The sequence below is a fragment of the Hibiscus syriacus genome, unplaced genomic scaffold (genome assembly GCF_006381635.1).
Source record: "Hibiscus syriacus cultivar Baekdansim isolate YM2019G1 unplaced genomic scaffold, ASM638163v2 tig00112285_pilon, whole genome shotgun sequence".
Taxonomy (NCBI): domain Eukaryota; kingdom Viridiplantae; phylum Streptophyta; class Magnoliopsida; order Malvales; family Malvaceae; genus Hibiscus; species Hibiscus syriacus.
The window spans coordinates 3524830-3547917 of NW_024063293.1; the positions used below are offsets into that span (position 1 = coordinate 3524830).

The 23088-nt window shown below is 34.3% G+C and overlaps 1 protein-coding gene across 1 annotated transcript; it reads left to right on the plus strand.

The window, feature by feature from the left end:
• The first annotated feature begins 5856 nt into the window (after nucleotides 1-5856).
• LOC120177316 (uncharacterized mitochondrial protein AtMg00860-like) lies at nucleotides 5857-6213 on the plus strand. The gene is made up of 2 exons (XM_039183502.1): nucleotides 5857-5979; nucleotides 6064-6213. Exons 1-2 carry the CDS (start codon nucleotides 5857-5859, stop codon nucleotides 6211-6213), a joined length of 273 nt encoding a protein of 90 aa, XP_039039433.1.
• The last annotated feature ends 16875 nt before the right edge of the window (nucleotides 6214-23088 follow it).

Sequence of the window (23088 nt, forward strand, 5' to 3'; positions counted from 1 at the left end):
ATGAAAAATGACTTAGAATTATGAAAAATGATTACAAACATAACATTTTCTATAACTATTATCTCAATAAACTAGCCATTGAGATCATACAAGGATTGTATAAGAAAAATGTTAAAAATCCAATCAAAATACTCAAATAAATATATATATGAATAGATTTGACTACATCAACAAACAAACCACAACATGAGATGAAAACTACTGAAATATCACTAGCAAATTGTATATTAGAGTCGAGCGACATAAGAAAACTATCCACATATAAGTGTCATCTTGATTAGTCAAGATGTCATCAAATCCAACTTTGAGAAAAATATAAAATCAAAAGAACTATCAAACAATAGAAACATGCCAAAACATATGGAAAATGTTTCATATGTGTTAAAAAGGTTAAAATTATTTAAAACAAATGAAATTTAAATTCTTTACTATTTGACACTGAACGCTCATAGTTCTGGCATTCTTAATACTCAAACTTAGGACTTCAATGAATAACAACAATTCTTTTACCACTAGGTCGTTCGGTTCATGCTTAAAATTTGAGTTTAATCACTCACTTATTATTTTAAGAGGTCATAAATCTTAAAAGTAAACTAGCTATTTAATCACACTTATTACTTTACTTCTGTTTTGCTCACTTAATTATTGTATTTTCTAAAATCAAACCTAATATTATAGCTTTATTTTGATCTCTATCTTTAAAATTATTTCACAAAAATATTAAAACATTAAGGCTGAAAATAATATCAATGCCCCTTCTTAGCATCGATACAAATACAAATGTATCAATATTTTCAATTAGGGTATCGATATTCCTAATAAAAATTTCATATATTATTCATTTGATTTTCAAGGGAGGGTTAATTATTTAAATGCTCCTAAAATTTTAAATGGTATATAAATTAGTCTTCACAATTAAATTATGGTTTCAAACTTCACATATATATCACATAGAGATGTTGATAATACGTTACAGGTAAGGGGTGTTACAAGCTCAATTTAACAAGTTATGAATAACATATATATCTATAAAAATAACATATATATCACATAAAATTATACGTGATCAAATTAAATTAAATTCAAATCGAATTTACACATGATATTAACATACTTCCTACTTGCTCAAGTCTCCTCATATCTTATGGATGGATTTAAGATCGACTGAAGCAATCAAAAGATATTAAAGTTTTAACTAAAAATATTGATTTAAGATCGAAACAATACATATCTACTCGTACCACTACCTCTAGAACTATACCAGCTAGCATGGATGCGATGGTTCCGCTATGCAAAACCTAAGCCAGTGGTGATCATCATTATTATATTGTTTGCTTGTTTAAGTTCTATTCAGTTAAAAATTTATGTCTCAAATTTTGAAAAAAATATCAATTTTTATAAATAATAATTCGAATATGATATTATTTTTATTTTTGAATTTGCATGGGATGTCCTCAAATTATATCATCTATTTTAGAATGGTCTCTAAACTTTGAAATATTTTATATCAATCATCAAACTGTCAATATCATTCTATTTTGATCTTTATGTTTCATTCTATTTTGATCTTTATGTTTACATGTCAGTAATTCTATGTTGAACTTATTTTGATATAACAAATTAAGGGCAAAATACTTTTAAACTTGATTGAATTTGTTCAAAGTTTTCCAAAAAAAAATTATTCAAAGTCCATTAAACAAAAATATGAACACAGAACAATTTTCTGGGTAAGTGTTAGAAGCAGTTTTGTTGTTAATAAATTATTTAGGTCGTTAGCAGTTAGTTGTGAGTTTGTTAGCTTTAAGATTATTGTATAAATGTTAGTCTTTAGCTTCATAATTTGTACATTGTATTAATCAATAATATTGAGGAATTCTTTAACTCCGAACTATTTCTTTAACATGCTATCAGTCTAAGGTTATTTCTTTGGGCCTAGTTCTTTTTGGGCTGTCATTTTTCCCCTTTTTTCTTCTAGAGCTTCGATTGTTTCTTCTCATTACTCTTCATCATTTTTTCTAAATTCTTGTTTTTCCCTCATCGTTTCTAAAATATTTTCTAAGAAGCAACAAACCAAGATCATTCATTGATTGTTCTTCATTGTTTCTAGTTCATCGATTGTTCTACATCGTTATGTTCATAGTAAGTTTGACTACACTATGTTATTAAGAAGCAAGGAACTAAGATCATTCTTCTTCTTATATATGCGGATGACTTACTGTTGACTGGAAATGATGCGGTCATGTTGCAAGAACTGAAGAATATCTTAAACAATAATTTTAAAATGAAAGATCTTGGAGAATAAGATATTTTCTTGGTTTTGAGATCTTAAGGTCAAAAGAAGAAATTTTGATAAACCAAATGAAATACGCATTAGAGTTTATTGAGGAAGTAGGATTAGGGGATGTTGTCATGGTCGTCCCTTTTATTGGGCCACAACCGGATAGGTACACCAAGGCTAACCATGTATAGAGCCTATTGACAAGGTAGAATAAGCTTGTCCTCTTTTTAAGCATTTTAATGTCAACATGTAGCATTTTTGTTATTTTGTTTTCGCATATATATAGGGGGTGGACAGCCGACAGAGTTTGGGCTGATACACTGATGTATGTGTCTGTGAACACCATCGAGACCTACCCCTACTGCCTGGTGTGGGTGAGTTCTCTGTAACCCGATGTTATTTTTCCATTAATAAAACATTTTTAACCTCGGAGAAGTCTGAGGTCGACCAGGTGCATCCGTTATTCCCCACAGTCTTGGTCTTTGGTCGAAGCGTCTTGTTGTTGCGAAGGTATAACCAGATTCATGTTTGTGTTTTATCAGATATACGAGATTAAGGCTGACTAGGTAGGGAAGTGTCCCTTTTGAGTGCCGCACGGGTTAGCAACCGAACCAACTAGGCTAAGTCCATGACACTTGGTATCAAAGCACAAAGGTGCATGATCTTTTTTTGGTTAAAAAGCACGAAGGTGCTCGTTCCGTTAATTAAAGCATGGTGATACTTGTTGCCTATATGACACACAACGGTGCATAATTGCTGAATTGTAACACAAAGGTGCTTAATCAATTTTAAAGCACAGATGTGCCAAACTTTAGATTAAGCACATATGTGCTCAATCAATTTTAAAGCACAGAGGTGCCAAACTTTAGATATAAGCACAGAGGTGCCAAACTTTAGATATAAGCACAGATGTGCTCAATCATTACAACATAAAGAGGTATTAGATTCTAGACTTAAGCACAGAGGTGCTCAGTCATTTCTAACTACACAGAGGTGTCAATTTTTTTATTGAAACACATAGGTGCTCAATCATTACCAAGCACAGAGGTTCCAGATTCTAGACTGAAGCAAAAAGGTGCAAAGTCATTTTTAACTGCATAAAGGTGTCAGTTTGTTGATTGAAATACAGAGGTGCTCAATCGTTAATTCAAGCACAGAGGTGCTATGAATTCAACACAGTGGTGCTCAATTATTTTCCTTATTTAGGCACGAGGGTGCTTATTTGTGTTGCAGAAATAGATGTGCTGACGAACAAAAGAGAATGGTTCGTAAGCGTAATGGTGGATCAGCAAGCTCTCACAGATGTAAGGAGCAAGAAGTTGCAGTTCTGGTCATACAAGAGACGAGTTATGTGGATCAATAAAAATTAGATGAGATTGAAGCTGCATTAGCAACCCTTAGAGCGCATATGATCTCTGGTGATCGAATGAGGAAAGTTGAGGAGACTCAAGAGGAATTGGTTGAGACAGTGACTAAATCAGGGAATGTGGCAAGAGATTCCATATGAGCCATACAACTTGGGTATGATGAGCTGAAGGCTCAAGTTAGTGTAAGCGGATATAGCTAGTTTGATTACAAACCCTGGTGAAAGTGGGCATTCGAGCCAATATCATCATTGATCTCAAACGTTTTGATGGGGTGAAGGATGCTAAAGAGGTTGAGAATTTTTTGTTTGACATGGAGCAGTATCTTCGGGCAATACGCACCAAGTCTGAGGAAGATAAGGTGGCGATGGCTTCGATGTATTTGGAGGTGACGCTAAGTTATGGTGGCAGTCCAAGTTCAAAGATTGAGTGTGCTCCATAAAACCTCGGGACATGTTAAAGAAAGAATTGAATAATTCTTTTATCCCTAAGAATGTAGACTATAACGCTAGTTAGAAGTTGGGAGAATTGTGTCATACATGAATCATACGGGAGTATGTGAGAGAGTTCTCAATTTTGATGCTAGTTATCAAGGATATGTCTAAAAAGGATAAATTGTTTCATTTCCTTCAAGGGCTCAAACCGTGGGCTAGACTTGAGTTGCAGAGGCAGAAGGTACAAGATCTGACAGTAACGATAACCATTGATAAGTACTTTAATGATTACAACGATCATCTTGGAAAGCGTAAGGCGCCTTCTACTAGTGAAGCTAATACCCAACAAGTGGGTGGGAATAAGCTAGCTCGATGGGAGAAGACAACGGGTTGTGGAGTGAATAGGAGATTCTCTAGAAGGGGCCCAACCCAAAATAGAGTTCATGCTGGTCCTAGATCGAGCAATAGAGGGAATAGACCCTCATTAAAGTGTTTCCTTTATAATGGGCCTCATCGAGTTACAGAGTGTCCACAACGAAGTACTTTTAATTCCATGGTGGCAACAACAAATGTCAGAGGCCAAGTGAACGCTCCCACAGAAGATAGCGAACCTGAGCCAGCTAGAATGGATTTTATCTATCACTGCCTTACAGTCTCAACTGAGTAGCTTGAGAAAAGAGCCAGAGAGATAATTGATGTATGCAAACATTTCAGTAAATGGGAAAACCTATAAAGCTCTAGTCGACACGGGAACAACAAATACATTTATCTCTCCTGATAAAGCTAATAGATGTGATTTGATTGTCACTAAAGAGGTGGGACAAATGAAAGCAGTTAACTTAGCTGCTTTAATGATATGTGGAGGCGCAAAGAGGGTGAGTATCAAACTTGGGTCTTGGGAAGGAACTGTAGATTTCACTATTTCCCACCTGGATGATTTTGATGTGGTCCTAGGGCTTGATTTTATGATGAAAGCCCAAGTGATTCATGTTCTAGCGTTAAGTTATTTAATGTTAATAGGGGAGTAACTGTGTATGGTACCAGCTACGATTCTTCTACGTCATAAAAAGAAGATATTATCGACTATCCAGTTTAATAAATGAGTGAAGAAGGGAGAGCCTTCATTCTTGGTATTTCCGATTTCCAATAAGGATGACTACTCTGGTAATGTTCCCAAGGGTGTTCGGGAAATATTGAAAGACTTTGAGGATGTAATTCCAAATGATTTGCTAAAAGAGTTACCTCATAGAAGGTCGGTGGATCATGAGATTGATTTAATCCTGCAAAGTGCCCTTATCAGATAAGTCCTCCAGAGTTGGCTGAGTTAAGGAAGCAATTGGATGGGTTGCTTCAAGTAAGATTCATTCGACCCTCGAAGTCACCTTTTGGGGCGCCTGTGTTGTTTCAGAATAAACATGATGGGAGTTTGAGATTGTCTGTGGATTGTAGGGCATTAAATAAAGTAATTGTCAGGAATAAATATCATATTCCTTTGATTGCATATTTGTTTGACCAGCTGAGTAATGCCAAGTATTTCACAAAGTTGGATCTCAGGTTGGGATACCATCAAGTGTTCCATAACTATCTCGATAAGTTCTTAGTCATTTATCTAGATGATATAATGATATTTAAAACTTCCATGGAAGAGCGTCATGAGCATCTTCGATTGGTGTTGGCGAGATTGTGAGAGAATCAGTTGTTTGTGAATAAGGAGAAATGTGCTTTCGCCTAAACCCAAGTCCAATTTTTAGGCCATATCATTGAGCAATGGTGCATTCGTATGGATAAAGATAAGGTGAAGGCTATCAATAAGTGGTCGACCCCGCAACATGTTAGTGATCTCAGATCTTTCCTCGGTTTGGCCAATTATTACAGACGTTTTGTGGAGGGTTATTCCCACAGGGTAAAATCACTCACTGATTTACTGAAGAAATGAAATGAGTGGGTTTGGTTAAAGGAATATCATGAGGCCTTTAATGATTTAAAGACAGTGGTGATTAGTGAGCCAGTTCTTGCCTTATCGGATCTTGAAAAACCTCTAGAAGTGGAAACAATGGTGATCAGTGGGTACTGGGAGGGATTCACCACGTGGGAGTGTCTCTCCAGAGAGATTCACACTTGTGCCTATCAGAACTGACATAAACAATGGTAAGGAGGAAAGAGTATGGGAATGAAGAAAATTTGAGTTTAGCATTAATGTACTAGAGGTGGATCGAGATGATAATAACAAAGATAGGAGAATTCCACAAGATCCAGATCCCCTCAGAGAAGTCAATGGCCTCAACATGATACGACCATTCAAAATCGAGTTTAGAGATGACTTGGTCAACTTTGCTGTCACTAATACAGAGTTCAAGTAAAGCAACCATGGAGGGGTTATGATCATGTCTATATTTACGAAAGACCTTGAGGAATTTCACCCCACAGCATATCTAATAGTTCCACAACATTAAGGAAAAATCCATAGAAGATTATGGGTAAGGGAACACCTTACTTGTTTGAACCAGCATCCGGGGTTGGGAACTCGACCTTTAGGTTACTGGTCGAACCTTGTTTCTGTAGGGGTGCACAATATTATTTATCGCGTTTTAACGAATTTGTTGGTTTAGGTTTACTGTCTTTGTTTATAAACGCGTAAAGCGTAGTTTTCCCTTTAGATGCGACAAAACGATGGCTAAACGTGATACTAGGAGAGTGTAGAGACTTGAGAGGTTTGAGAGCATGGTTTTCGTTAAACTTGACGGTCGTATGGGGATTGGGATTGAGAAAAGTATTATTGGTTGCCCTTTCATTCCAAGGGAATTATTGAAGAAGGTATTGGGTGATCGAAGAAAATAAAAACCCATTAAAGCTCACAAAGTTGGAAAACATTCAGCTCAGAAAACTTGTTAGAGGATGAGTGGAACGTGGGAGACAACGCTGAAGAGATATCATTCATGCACGTGTAGGTTTACAAGGCGTTTTTTTAACTCATGCATGGGTGAGAGGGATATGCACATGGGATTTTTAATAGGGTTGAGGGATTGGGCAGTAGGGTTAAGGGTTTATGTAGGCATAGAGGAACATGGGCCCACCACCATCTGATTGTCCAAAAGGGTATGAGTTGGACGGGGGATAAAATGTATGTTTATAGACAAAAGAATTAACGTGATTTTTTGTAGTTTTAGGGACTTTATTCTTGGCAATAACTTCCTCATATCATTGGGGATAAGAGATCTCAAAATCGACGGGGGAGTAGAGACAAATTAGGAAACGTTTCCCAGGAAAGGCATAACGTTAGTATTCCCCGGATTCTCTCCCCCATTTTGGACAGTGGTACCATTTTCAGATGGGGAAACAACAAGAGAATCAAAACGGGACCCTAAAGACTTTGTTGCCTTAGCAATGAGTTGTTTCCTATTATTGTTTGTTTGAGGGCGGCAGGGCGGCTCTCAATGATCATCTACAGACTGTACGGGGTCTGGTCAGACTAGTGTTAGAGTCCTCATTAGGATCCGTACTTTGCTCATTACCCTGCATGGTGACATTCGAAACCGATGTAATAGGGAACGCAACGAGACAATCTTTGTTGATAGCAATCAACGGGGACGACAGTTGTGTACAAGCATCATTCAGATGACCGAATATCCTACATGAGTAACAAACAAATGTGAGGTTTTTGTATTCGACCATTTGGATCTTATCTCCAATCACAATTCAAGAGATAAGAGGTTTTTACAAGTTGATGTACACTGCCACTCTTGCAAACCTTCTCATATTGCTGGTATCTTTCCGAAGATCTAATTTGGCAACATTACCTACAAGTTTACCAATATTTGTAAGAATTTTATTTTTGAACATATATTCATTAAAGCCTGGGAAACGAATACACATCATGATTGATGTAGGATAAGCTTAAGAAGTGTTGAAACCCATAGACCATAGTTTTACAGTTAGGCATTGGCCATAATTATTCAAGGACCATCGACAAGCATCTTCTCATAGTCAAAATCGGTTTGGAATCCCTCCAAAAAGTATCAATTCTCTAGATCCATAAGTGTGAGTGGCTTTGAAAGTTTCTAGAGGGGTAAATAGTGTTTATGAGCGCATGAATCCTGATGTTTCATCCTAACAGTTTTTGAACCATCGTTCTTGACATACTAGTCTCCATTAACTTTTAAGCTCAATCCAAAAACTGTATGGAGAGAAAACCAAAATAGGTACCTGTAATAAAGTCAATATCGGCGTGGTCCAGATCATCCTCATCCTCCGAAATATTATAGTTGTTGGTATCCTTGTCATTTGTATCGTCGACTAAGATTGGTGTAAAGGAATATGGGGAGCCATCTTGAATGCCAATGGACATTTTCGATGGTTAGTTGGGATCAGCATCGGATGATTTTTGTCAGACTTTTGTAGATTTCTCTAATGTTTCTTGGGGTTTGACGGGTTTTTTCATTGTGCTTCTCTGCAAAACTTCACAACTTTTTTTAACTATTAATAATACATCCTTACAAATATAGTTTTATAATGGTCCGAATCTCGGGTTAGAAGTGTTGGGCTAACCCGATATGGGTCATGGTTTAATTCCTTAGCTTGTAGGAAGCCTTGACCCCATATTAAAGAGGACTTGGGCTTGAGTTGAGCCTAATAGTGAAATAAAAATGGTGTTTTTAATCTGCAGTTAGAATTGGAGGGACCAAAGAAGTAATTTTACCGTTGTTCAAAATTAAGGCTGAAATCCTTAATTGCTTGGTGATATCACGTCTGATACACCCTCTTTTTCTCAACTCTCCTTTGTCTCTTCTTCATATTCAAATCTTTATCTTCATAGGTCTTTCTTTCTTTCCAAGAACCAAGTAAAGGTAGTTGTCTTGCAACCCTAGTTCAGTAACCTAAAGGTAAGAATCATGATCCTTGTATCTCAAGCCTCGTATCAAGCTCTCAAGACACTCATTTCACCATAGTTGCAAGAACGAGTTTAAAAGGGTTTAGGAACTAGATGGTTCCAACCAATTTTTCTGATATTTCTAACCTTAGGAAGTGTTTTAAAACCCTCCTTAATCCCTAGCAAACAGTTAGTAACCCTTGCATTTGGTTTTGTATAGTGCAAGAGGTTGGAGAAGGCTCCAAAGCTAAGGAGAAGTAAAAGCTTACTCTGGGCTTAGCCTTTGACGTTTCTAGTAGTATAGCATCAAAGGTAACTCACTCTCGACTCAACTATACCATATGTAAGTCATTTAGATGAAATGTAAGCAGTATAGCATCAAATGTAACTCACTCTTGACTCAACTATACCATATGTAAGTCATTTAGATTAAATGTAGTAGGTTTGTTGAAAACATTTTGATGTTTCGATATAACAAATTAAGTGTTATTGAATTTTAATATTTTACAATTATTTTTAAAGTATATTTGATTAAATTATTCGAATATCAAAATATTACTCCAAATTTTTCAAAGATCAATTTCAATCCTTATTAAAGTGTAAAATTGTGTTTTAAACTTAAAATATTTTTGAAACATTTTTCACAAAGTATTTCGAACCAAAATCGAGCCAAAAATCAATTTTATAAAGGGATGTACTGATGCACTATTTGATGTATCGATGCACACCCTATTTCGAATGCATTTTGTGTACCGATGCACAGCCATGCATCGATGCACTCTTGAATTTATTGAAACATCGAATGCATTTTACGTACCGATGCACAGACCATGCATCGATGCACTCCTGGATCTTTTGAAACATCGAATGTAATTAGTGTATCGATGCACCCCTAGTGTACTGATGCACTAAGTCTTATAACGGTCGAAAATATTTGAATTTTACACATAGTGTATCGATACACCCTGAGAGTGTACCTATGCACCCCACGCTCCCACCATATTTTTAAATGATAATTATACAATAACGGCTCTATTGACTTCACCAATGATCCTCAACGTTCAGAAGTGATCCAAGATGTATTTAAACAAGCTTAGGAGCCATTAATCAACGACAATTAAGAAGAGAAGCTAGAGAATCAAAGAGAAAGCATCAAACCTCAAGTTTGAGCATTTCAAGCCAAATTTTCATTCAATATTTATTTTGCTTTCAAGAACACTTATTGCGCTCAATTGTATCTATCTTTGAGTGTTCTTTCTTAGTTCTAGAATTGTGCAAACACATTGCCTTGTGAGAATTTTCTGTAAGTTTGTGAAATTTGTATTCTTCTCTTTGGGAGAGAGTGTTCTCAAGAATTTTGAGTATAATTATTGAGGGAGTTGTAAGGTTAGTCTTTGTCATCAAAAGAAAGAACAAATTAGTGAATTTGTTGGAAAATCTTTAGTGTGGATAGCTAAGGTAGTGGACGTAGAATTTGGTTGAGAAAGTCAAACCACTCTAAATCGCTATGCAAATATTTTCTGCAAAAGCTTCCACCAAAATTTTAATTACCAATTCACCCCCTCTTGGCCGATTCGTCGATCGATTAACTCAACAATTGGTATCAGAGCCTCACTCATTTGAAGGTTTAATCACCTCTTTAGTTGATTCGGGAAGAGTTATATCGATATTCAAGTCATCAATGGCCTCCACTTCAAACTCCGACTTTGGTCTTGATTCTATGCCCGTCAACAAGCCTCTTTTCTTCAATGGAGATAATTACGCTTATTGGAAGAATATAATGAGATACTTCATTCAAGCAACTGACATGAGAGCATGAAATATCATAGAAGATGGATACATCATACCTTTCACTCATTCAAGATTGTGGAGTGAAGGAGAGACAAGAATGTTCCAGCTCAACTCAAAGGCTATCCATATCATATTTTGTGCTCTTTGACCAGATGAATACGGGAGAGTTTCATCTTGTACAACAGCCAAGGAGATATGGGATAAACTACAAGTCACTCATGAAGGCACAAACGAGGTAAAAGAATTTAAAATTAGTCTTCTAACTCATAACTATGAAAATTTCAAGATGAAACCGGGTGAAGATATCAAAGCTATGACGGATAGATTTTCCACGATTGTCAATGGTCTCAAATCATATGGAGAGATCATTCTAAACGAGAAGCTTGTGAGGAAGTTAGTTTACTCTCTTCCAAAATCTTGGCATTCAAAGAAGACGGTGATCATCGAGGCTAAAAACATAAAATCCTTGACCCTCGATGAGCTTATTGGTTCTCTCCTCACGCAAGAAATGATGCTTCAAGATGAGGTAGACCTCGAGAAACAGGATGAGCCAAAGAATGAGACGGGGCAGAAGAAGAACGTTGGAGTTTCTCTCAAATCCACAAAAGATGAGAGTGATTATGAAGAAGATGTCGATGACGAGGAAATGACATTATTTGCCAAAAGGTTCAGAAAACTAATGAAGCCCAATAGAGGAAGAAAATTCAAACGTAATGAATGCTTCAAGAATGAACCAAAAGAGAAGGACCATATCATTTGCTACAAATGCAAAAAGCCCGGGTATGTCAAATACGATTGCCCACAATTAAAGAATAATGGTCAATCCAAGAAGAAGCATAAGGCACACGTGGCTACATGGAGCGATGATGAAGCCTCCGATGAAGAGGAACAATAAGTAGCAAACTTATTCTTGATGGCTTTTGGGGAGGATTCTAAGGTATCCTCTAGCTCATTTAATTTCGAATATTATTCTTTTGATGAGCTGTTAGAGGAATATATTGTGTTGGCTTTGGATTATGATAAATTATTTTTAAAATACAAAAATGATATTTCAAAATTGAAAAACGAAAATAATCTCATATCCAAGACCAACAATGATCTTGAAAGTAAAATCAAAGATTTGCAAATCAACTAGATGAGTTTAAAAAGAAAATATTGATTTGCATAATTTACTTTCAAGAGTAAATGATGATCATCAAAAAAATTGATGATCTTAAAGCTTCTTTTATAAAGTTGGAACAAACGTTTTGAAAATGGAGAAAGTTCAAAACCAACTTTGTTAGAAAAGTTTAAAAACTACAATCATAGAGGTCCCCAAAGAACCTCTAATGGAAAAATCATTAGTAGTATATGGTTCCTAAAGAACTCATTACTATTAAAGATAAGGATATCCTACACAAATGGATACCCAAGGGACTAGAATTTTAGAGACTAATGAATATGGACCCAAAAGAATTTGGGTACCAAAAATAAAAATTAATCTATGTTGTAGGGAAAGGAGCATTGCTACAAGGCACGAGAAACAAGGTCAAACTCATGGTACCTTGATAGTGATGCTCAAGACATATGACCGGGGACAAGAGCCAGTTCATAGAGCTTAACGATAAAATAGAGGAGACGTGACTTTTGGTGATAATTCAAAAGGTCACATAGAAGGTATAGGTACTATAGGTAATACCTCTTCCATACAAATTAAAAATGTTTTATATGTGAATGGATTAAAGCATAATCTATTGAGTATTAGTCAATTATACGATAAGGGATACAATGTCATGTTTGAAACTAATGGTTGTAAAGTCATTGACATTGCATCTAATCGGATTATACTTGTTGGTCATAGAATAGGAAATATATACATGGTGCATTTAGATACAATAAATATGACTAACTTGCGCCTAGTTTCTAAGGATTAACATGATAGTTGGTTATGGCATAGGAGACTAGGACATACTAGCATGAGTGTTTTACAACGACTAATTCAAAGAGATTTAGTAAGAGGGTTGCCAAAGCTAAAATTTGACAAAGATAAAATCTGTGATGCATGTGCTAAAGGAAAACATCAAAGAGCTTCCTTTAAGTCAATTAATGATGTATCAACTAGTAGAGTATTACAATTGATCCATATAGATCTTTTTAGACCAATTAGGACTGTTAGTTTGGGTGGAAAACAATATTGCTTTGTATTGGTAGATGACTATTCTAGATATACATGGGTTCTATTTTTAAGTACTAAAGATGAAGCATTAGAAAAATTCATCACGTTTTTAAAAATAATTCAAAACAAAAAAGGTTACTCTATAACTAGTGTTAGGAGTGATCATGGTACTGAATTTGAAAATCTTAGATTTACTGATTTTGTAATTCAAATGGTATTAACCATAATTTTTCAGTACCTAGAACCCCTTAACAAAATGGAGTTGTTGAGAGGAAAAATCGAACTTTCGAAGAAATTGTTAGAACCATGCTTTGTGAAAACAATTTGCCAAAATATTTTTGGGCTGAAGCCACAAATACCGCTTGTTATGTTATAAATCGAGTAATGATTAGGCCAATTTTAAAGAAAACTCCATATGAACTTTTCAAAAATAAAAAACCTAACATTAGTTATTTTCATCCTTTTGGATGTAATTGTTTTGTTTTAAACAACGGTAAAGACAATCTTGGCAAATTTGATGCTAAAAGTGATGAAAGAATTTTTTCAGGGTTATTCCTTAAATTCTAAAGCTTATCGAGTATTTAATAAAAGAACTTTAGTTGTAGAAGAGTCTACACATATTGTTTTCGATGATAATTCCCTTCCGAGGAAGGATTCTTGTGTGAATGATGATGTAGGTAATGTAAACACAAATGACGTTAGACATGAAATTGGAGAACCATCATCAAAGGAAGAAGTGAAAGATGAGGAAAATCATGATGCTCTATAGAATCCAACCATTGAAGAAAGGGAAGTCTCTTACCCAAGAGAATACAACTATGTCAAAGATGGTGAAATACTAGGTGATCCATCCAAAGGGGTAACAACTCGATCTTCTCTTAGAAATATATGTAATTATGTTGCATTTATTTCATGCATAAAGCCTAAGAATATCAAAGAAGCATTAGATAATGAAAATTGGAATATGGCTATGCAAGAAGAGTTAAATCAATTTGAGAGAAGTAAAGTATGAACATTATTTGAAAGGCCTAGTAATAAATCTACTGTAGGTACTAGATGGGTATTTAGGAATAAGCTTGATGAAAGTGGTAATATAGTGAGGAAAAAGGCTAGACTTGTTGCTCAAGGCTATTCTCAAGAAGAGAGCATAGACTATGATGAAACATACGCTCTCATAGCTAGGATGAAAGCAATAAGAATGTTATTAGTATTTGCATGTTCAATGAATTTAAATTATATCAAATGGATGTTAAAAGTGCATTTTAAATGGTTTTATAAAAGAACAAGTGTATATGGAACAACCTCCTGGTTTTAAAGATTCAATTTCTAGATCATGTTTTAAATTAACAAAAACGTTTTTTGGTTTAAAACAAGCTCCTAGAGCTTGGTATGAAAGATTGTCAAACTTTTTAATTGAAAAAAGTTTTTCAAAAGGGAAGGTTGACACTACATTGTTTTTAAAAGCATAAAGGTAAAGATTTATTAGTAGTTCAAATTTATGTTGATGATATAATATTTGGTTCTACTAATAATGTTCTTTGCCAAGAATTTTCTAAGCTAATGCAGAGTGAATTCGAGATGAGCATGATGGGGGAGCTCTCATTTTTCTTGGGACTCCAATCAAGCAAAGAAAAGATGGCATCTTCATCATCAAGCAAAATACGTCAGGATATGCTCAAGAAATTTGGATTGGAAAATGGAAACTTCATGCCACTCCAATGAGCTCATCAACAAAGCTTGACAAAGATGAAATAGGTAAATGTGTGGATTTTAAATTATATAGGTCAATGATTGGCTCTTTGCTTTATCTAACTACAAGTAGACTGGACATTATATTTAGTGTTTGCTTATGTGCTAGATTTCAATCAAGCCCTAAGAAATCACATCTACTAGCCATTAAGAGAATCTTTAGATACCTTAAGGACACTCTTAGTTTAGGACTTTGGTATCCTAGAGACTCTAGCTTTAGCTTGCATGCCTTCTCTGATGCGGATTATGGAGGATGCAAAATAGATAGGAAAAGCACCTCCGGTACTTGTCAATTCCTAGAAAATATGATGATTTCATGGTTTTCAAAGAAACAAAATTGTGTTGTATTATCTACCACTGAAGCGGAATACATTTCAGCTGTAGTTGTTGTGCACAAGTTTTATGGATGAAACAACAACTTTTAGATTATGGAATTGAAGTTAGTACCATACCTATCAAGTGTGATAATACTAGTGTTATTTGTCTCACTAAAAATCTCATCCAGCACTCTAGAACTAAGCACATTGAAATTAGACATCATTTCATTAGAGATCATGTCACAAAAGGAGATATAGTTCTATAATATGTTGATAATTTGCATCAATTAGCGGATATTTAACAAAACCTTTAGATAAAGAAGATTTGGATACTTAGAAGATAATTAGGTTAAACCTACTTTGTCCTAGTGTTTAAAATAATTTTTAGCACTTTTAATTATTTTTGAAAAATGCTTATAAAAATAATATTTTTGATTGCATTCTTTGCTAATAGTTAGGGGGAGTTTATGCTCTTTAGTGAAAATTAAGTATATGTTCAAATAAAATTTAAGGATAAATTTTATTTGATTGAACATTGTTAATTTTCGAGTTGCCAATACCACTAGATCTAATTAATTTAGCATTTTTAAATGTTTAAAACGGATTTTGATATTTTTGTGCAAAATGCATCGATACACTAGAAAGTGTACCGATGCATCCCTTGAATGTGCATCGATACACTATGAATGTGCACCGATGTATTCCTTGAATGTACATCGATACACTATGCAGTGCATCGTTACAGTCGTCAGGTTTTGGGTACTAAATCCCTAAAATTCTTTATTCTCTCAAAACCTAAACTAAAAATCTCGTCACGTCATCGTTCCTCCTTCTCACCATAAATTCAAAACTTGCTCAAATCCAACTTCTCAAGTTGGAATCAATTTTTCTTCAACTTTTGATACTGCTAACATCATTAAATCATTCCAAACATCTCATTTCACAAAAATCCAAATTTTCAAGATAATATTTCAAAAACCCTTGTTTTATTGATTTTTGAACTTAGGACTAGTTTTGATTAGTTCTAGGTTAAACTAAGTATTGGACATTGATTGTATAATGTTTAGAAACTAGATTTTACAACTAATTTCATCAAAAACACAATAACTTTCAAAACATTTTTTGGAATTTTCAAAATAAAAAAAATGATTTTTAAAATTGTTGTTTTTGATTTAATTATGTTGTTTTTGAAAACTCCATATTGATTTTCAAACATTATTTTCAAACATAGTTTTCAAAATTATCCATTAGGATTTATTTTAGAGAACCTTAAAATATTGAAGACTCATTTGAGTTTTGGGATTGATATTGTTACATACATATGTTTTTAAAATTGCATGTATCTATCTTATTCTGATTTCTTGAACTATGTCTCACTCTAAACGCCCTAGGATGTCATCTAGTTGTTCGAGTCAAAACCGACCTCCTATTCTCCACCCAATCCAAATCCAAATGAACTAAAAATAACAATTCTTAATTCATGCTTTAACCAACCTGGTCGTCGTCGAGAAGAACTTTATCATAGGTTCGTTAATTCTTTCCAATCATACAAAATCTTGGAAGAACGTATCCCATCTATTCAAGCAATGGTCGATATGAACTTCTAATATCTTCCTATCCTCCGTTCTTGGAAGTTTGATAAACTGTTTCAAATTCAGCCCATCGTTTATCACCAATTAGTCCGCATTTTCTACTCCAATGCGGTCTGTGTCCAAAATGAGCGTTAAACCGAAACCGTAGGAATTCAATCCTATCTCTTAGGTGAATTCATTTTTATTGACTCGGACACAATCACTACCCATTATGGACTAGATAAGGATGGTCTAGATAATGAACGAGAAATGGTGGTTACTCTCTATAAAGGTAAGGGTAGTGTAAGTACCTTAAGAACTCATCACGAGCGATTCCTTCATATGATGATCTCTTGGTGGTTTAGACCATCCGGAGGTAGGTACTCATCTCTTAGAGTCTTAGATTTATGGTGGATACATTGTATCCAACATAACAAGAAAATAAATTTGCCACATATTATTTTTGGTGAGCTGGTAGATACCGTAAACGTGTCCCATCCAAAATGTAGAAAATTTAGTTTAGGTTGTTTCCAGTAGTTAATGGTTGTCTCCTAGTAATATGTTTATCAAACTCGGGCTTAAGGTTTCACTTGATATTCCCATCCCTATCCAAAACCAATTAAATCTCACATCCTTAAAGAAATCGGGATGTAAAAAGGAAGGTGAACAATGGGTTCGAACCACTGAGAAAACATCGGGAGCTAGCTCTTCACAATCACCTCCGATACCGGCGGATGACGGTGATCCAGAGCTTCAACACCTTATGTAAGATATTGACGATCACGTACCCGAGGATGAGCTGGCATGGTAAGATGATCAAACGCCTCCATACTTTCGATCGTTTTTGGAGTCATTGATCTAAGGTTTGCATCCATAGAGTCCCATTTAACCGCTATGGGGGCTCAATAATTGGAATTTCAAATGGATGCGCGAACGTTTAGATGTGCTCACACTCGAGATACGAGCACATTATCCTACTTCTCTCGATCCTCCCTTGGATGATTAGACCTTGTCTTGCTTTAGTTTTCTTGGATCGAAATTAGGACTCATTGTTAAAACATTTTGGATGTTTTTGGATTGTTTTATTTTGGATGTTTGAATTTGTTATGGATGTTTAAACTTGAATGCTTATATTTATATATTTGGTTTGGTTGAATTTATATTGGTTTATTAATTTTTGCATCATTTAGAATATATGACCAATTACCATTACATTGTTTATGAATATTGATTTATGAAACTAATGACTAACCTTTCTCTTGATTGTGATCTTAGCAGCTTAAGCTATATCTATAAATATCAATTGGCTAATTTTTTAAAAAAATATTATTGTTTAAAAACGTTTTAGAGTCTTTTTGATTTAACAGAAATGGGGAGAATATAGTAAGGGGAAGTAATTTTCAAAATTGATTTCAAAGAAAATCTTAAAATTATTCAAATGTTTTGTTATATCAAAAAAGGGGGAGATTGTTGAAAACATTTTGATATTTCGATATAACAAATTAAGTGTTATTGAATTTTAAGATTTTACAATTATTTTTAAAGTATATTCGATTAAATTATTCGAATATCAAAATATTACTCCAAGTTTTTCAAAGATCAATTTTAATCCTTACTAAAGTGTAAAATTGTGTTTTAAACTTAAAATATTTTTGAAACAATTTTCACAAAGTATTTCGAGCCAAAATCGAGCCCAAAATCAATTTTATAAAGGGATGTACTGATGCACTATTTGATATATCGATGCACACCCTATTTCGAATGCATTTTGTGTACCGATGCACAACCATGCATCGATGCACTCTTGAATTTATTGAAACATTGAATGCATTTTATGTACCGATGCACATACCATGCATCGATGCACTCTTGGCTCTTTTGAAACATCGAATGTAATTAGTGTATCGATGCAGCCCTAGTGTATCGATGCACTAAGTCTTATAACGGTCAAAATATTTGAATTTTACACATAGTGTATCGATGCACCCTGAGAGTGTACTGATGCACCCCACGCTCCCACCAGATTTTTAAATGATAATTATACAATAATGGCTCTATTGACTTCACCAATGATCCCCAACGTTCAGAAGTGATCCAAGGTGTATTTAAACAAGCTTAGGAGTCATTGATCAACAACAATTAAGAAGAGAAGATAGAGAATCAAAGAGAAAGCATCAAACCTCAAGTTTGAGCATTTCAAGTCAAATTTTCATTCAATATTCATTTTGCTTTCAAGAACACTTATTGTGCTCAATTGTATCCATATTTGAGTGTTCTTTCTTTGTTCTAAAATTGTGCAAACACGTTGTCTTGTGAGGTTTTTCTGTAAGTTTGTGAAATTTGTATTCTTCTTTTTGGGAAATAGTGTTCTCAAGAACTTGGGGTATAATTCTTGAGAGAGTTGTAAGGTTACTCTTTGTCCTCAAAAGAAAGAAAAATTAGTGAATTTGTTGCAAAAATCCTTAGTGTGTATTGCTAAGATAGTAGACGTAGACTTTGGTTGAGAAAGTCGAACCACTCTAAATCGTTGTGCAAATATTTTCTATTTTCTGTAAAAGTTTCCACCAAAATTTTAATTGCCAATTCACCCCCCTCTTGGCCGATTCGTCGATCGATTAACTCAACAATGTTGCATAAGCTTGAAGCATTCCCATGGTAGATTTCATGTTTTAGAGTTATAAAAATGTCTAAGGCCCTATTTATACTCCTTTGTATCTTCATAAAGCATTAATAATGTTTGGGGACCTCACTAAAGTCTTTGGGCAGTAGAAGAGTTTTTACACCTATTTTATGCTCTCTATAGGTTGATTTTCAATACTAGAGGGATAGTATCGAAACTTGTTCTTCTTTTCGAGCAAACTCGTGAGTTTTTGGGCAAGATTATCGATACTTTGGGTCATGGTTTCGAAACTCCCAAAAAGTTTTGAAACTAGGCAGAACAAAATGTTTAAAAGTATTTATACTTTTATAAAGTCGATTTTGTAAGAGTTTTTAGGCTAGTATCAATACTTTTAGTCTGTTTTGGCAAAAATGTCAATTTTTAAGGGAATTAGACTCGAGGTCCCCCAACACTTCAGTATTTCCTCAAATAGGACTTCAAGTGAGAATAATAATTAATGTCATAAAAATAGATATAGAAATTACTAGGTTTACATAAAACTAGCCTTGGTTGACGCTCAGGAAATAATCAGGACATCCGAGTTACTTTTAGTAGAAATACGACAGTAAGTGGATCCAAGTCAGTGCCACGTCAATACAATAGCTGACTGGGTGCAGATGCCCCAAGACTCGATGGAGTAGGTCGGTGGGTGTATGTTCTGATGCAGAATTTTGAATCTTACCCAAGAGTACCCGATGGTGCTTCGGCAGTGCTAGAGGGGTGCATGAGCTCCGAGATGTAGAATCCCTTAGTCACTTCATGAAGCCAGCCATAAATTAGCAATCTAATAGTTGTACACTCAGACTTGTGCCACTTTTCACTTCATCTAGTGAATGCATATAATATAGTACATTTTTCAGTGAGGCACTAAGCTCGTAAGCTTAGCGTTTGGAATGTGTTTCCGTGTGCAGGTTCTTAGGGAGCATGACGTGGGGATATATTGTCATAAGATATTCCAGTGCACCAGATTCAGATTTCCATAGACCTTTCAGAGTACATCTTAAGTCATCTTTAGAAGGTATATATTGTTATGGACCATATTATGTATTCAGTCGTAACTATTTTGAAACTCCGTATTTTGTATTATTAAGCGGATGTATTTTGGGTGCTCCCCATTATTTGTAAGCCCATATTATTATTATGCTTTTATATTACTTCATGAATGTCTAAATTTCAGAGATTTACAAACAGTTTTAAAAGGAAAAAAAATTTGCACTATTTCGATAGTCTAATGTAACATTGTAATTCATGGATCTTCGGATCTAACTGAACTAGGGTGTTACAAGTTAAACTGACAACACTCCTTTAAATTACTAAGATAACTCGGTAAAATCCTTTCATATTAAATTTGAGTCCAACTCATTTTTAATAAACTATCTTTTTTATTTAAAACTATTTCCTAAACCTAATATTTTTACCTAGATATTCACTGTTTCTTTCAGCAGCGTTCGAAACTTTGAATTTGTACGAATAACAGTTTTACGTACATCACCAAACCAAAGCCTTAGCCATCCATTTTATACTTGATCTTCACGCACTCATTATTCACTCCCAGATTTAACTCTCTCGCTCGGGGTTGTCTCATGAAAGGCGAATTAATATGCAGTTAATATACGGCGTGATTGGATACATTAAAAGATATTTAATAAATTTAGTTTAGCGCTATCGAAAATGTTGAGTAATAATAATGTTGTAGGTGGAAATCATGAAGAAATATTAAAAATTTTGACAACCGGCAAACTTAGCTTGTCGGTATATATCGATACAAATAAAAATGTATCGATCCATAACAGTATAACAGGTAAAAATATGACAAAACCGGTAAAGCGCTACCGGATATGTTGAAAGTGTCGATACTTTAATATAAGTATCGACACTTTTGGAATTTAAAAGAGAATCAGTAATAGCGTCTATAAATTGTTGATACTTTATAAAAATGTATCGATCCATAATAGTATAAAAGGTAAAAATATGACAAAATCAATATGGAAATGACAAAACCGGTAAACCACTACCGGATATGTTGAAAGTGTCGAAACTTTAATATAAGTATCGACACTTTTGGAATTTAAAAGGGAATCAGTAATAGCCTCTATAAAGTGTCGATACTTTATAAAAATGTATCGATCCATAATAATATAACAGGTAAAAATATGACAAAATTAGTCTCGAAATGACAAAACCGATAAAGAGCTACTAGATATATTGAAAGTGTTGATACTTTAATATAAGTATCAACACTTTTGGAATTTAAAAGAGAAACAGTAATAGTGCCTATAAAGTGTCAATACTTTATAAAAATGTATTAATCCATAAATAAAGGCAATATATGACAAAATCGGTCTCGAAATGACAAACCGGTAAGCACTACCAGATATTTTGAAAGTGCTGATACTTTAATAAGTATGCGTAAAATATTATCGATACTTTTAAAGAAAATAGATAAATATCATATCGAAAGTATTAACACCTGACATAAAGTATCGAGACTTTGGTAGTTGTATCGATTAATATAATAACATATTCGGTTAAAATATAAAAGGCATAGCTAAATTTCCTCTGAAAATAGATAGAACATGACCGAGTTTTTGAGAAATCGAAGTGTAATTGTTGCTACATTTCAGAAGGAGTTTTTAAAGCGAAGTTTGTTTGTTGTTGCAATTAAATCGAAAAGTATGTTGTTGAAACCCTAGTTTTTTATTATTACAGTAATCGGAAATAAGGTATTATGTGTTGTTTGGGGTTTTGGAAGTAAAGAAGCATTGGGACGATTACATGTAGAAAGTGATATTCTAGATAGATGATAATATCGATACTTTATTAAATATTATAGGTAGAAAATGATATTATAGGTGTATAATGTGCCGATACTTAGAGTATTGAGTGTTCTCATTCGTTTGAAAGAAATAGAGATTAGGGTTTTTGGGTTTGGTTTGGAGATTTCAAATCGAAACCAAGAAGGATTTGGAACCAATTATATAATATTATAGGTAGAAAATGATATTGTAGGTTGTATAAATGTGACAATACTTATAGTAGTGGCCATTCAAATCTTTTGAAGGAAATCGTTTTACTACAAGAGTAGTTATCGATATTTGCATATTGATAAAGTGTATGTAACCAGTATTTGATTTGATTTGCGTAAACTGATATGAGGAAAAATGTCAACGGATCTTGAAATTGTTAGTGGCGAAGATGACTTTAAAATTGAGGCCGAGAGTCGAAAGCAACCAAAGGGTGGATATATACTTCTAGTAAGTATCAATGTATTTTTGTTATATTGTTGAAAGGTAATTGGATTAAAGTATTTAAGAACTTTAAATTGATAACAAATTTAAATGTTAACAGTATGACCGAATGCTAAAGGATGAAGGAATGGCAATCACATCGTTCGGTATGTAAAATGAAATTGACATTGAGTATTATTCAGCGTTATGTATTGATAAGAAACGTTTATGCTTAATTTAGGTGAGAGATGATGTGTTGGAGAAATGGAAGTCGATGAGTGATTCTGAGAAGGAACCTTACTTGACACGGTTAAAGATAGACAAGAATATAAAGCTTGGAGAAAAGCACATGAAAAGAAGGTTCATTAAACTTGTAAATACTTTGATACAAGATATATAAGACCAATTCGAGGGAAATGTGTCGATCCTGATGGATCAATTTGATGTCCAACAGTGTATGGTGATTATTCATTTCCTCTGGGGGGCCCATGTGCTGCAGCCGTATTGGGGGTTTCAATAAAGGTAAAAGTGTTGTAGAGGTCAGTAAGAATAAGAGCTAGAAATCACTTGCCTCCAAATATGATTGAAGCACAAGTGACATATGCTGAACTTGAAGAGAAATCAAAAGATCTTACGAGGGGGATGACCTGAAGACCCGAGTTCTATTGTACCTTGT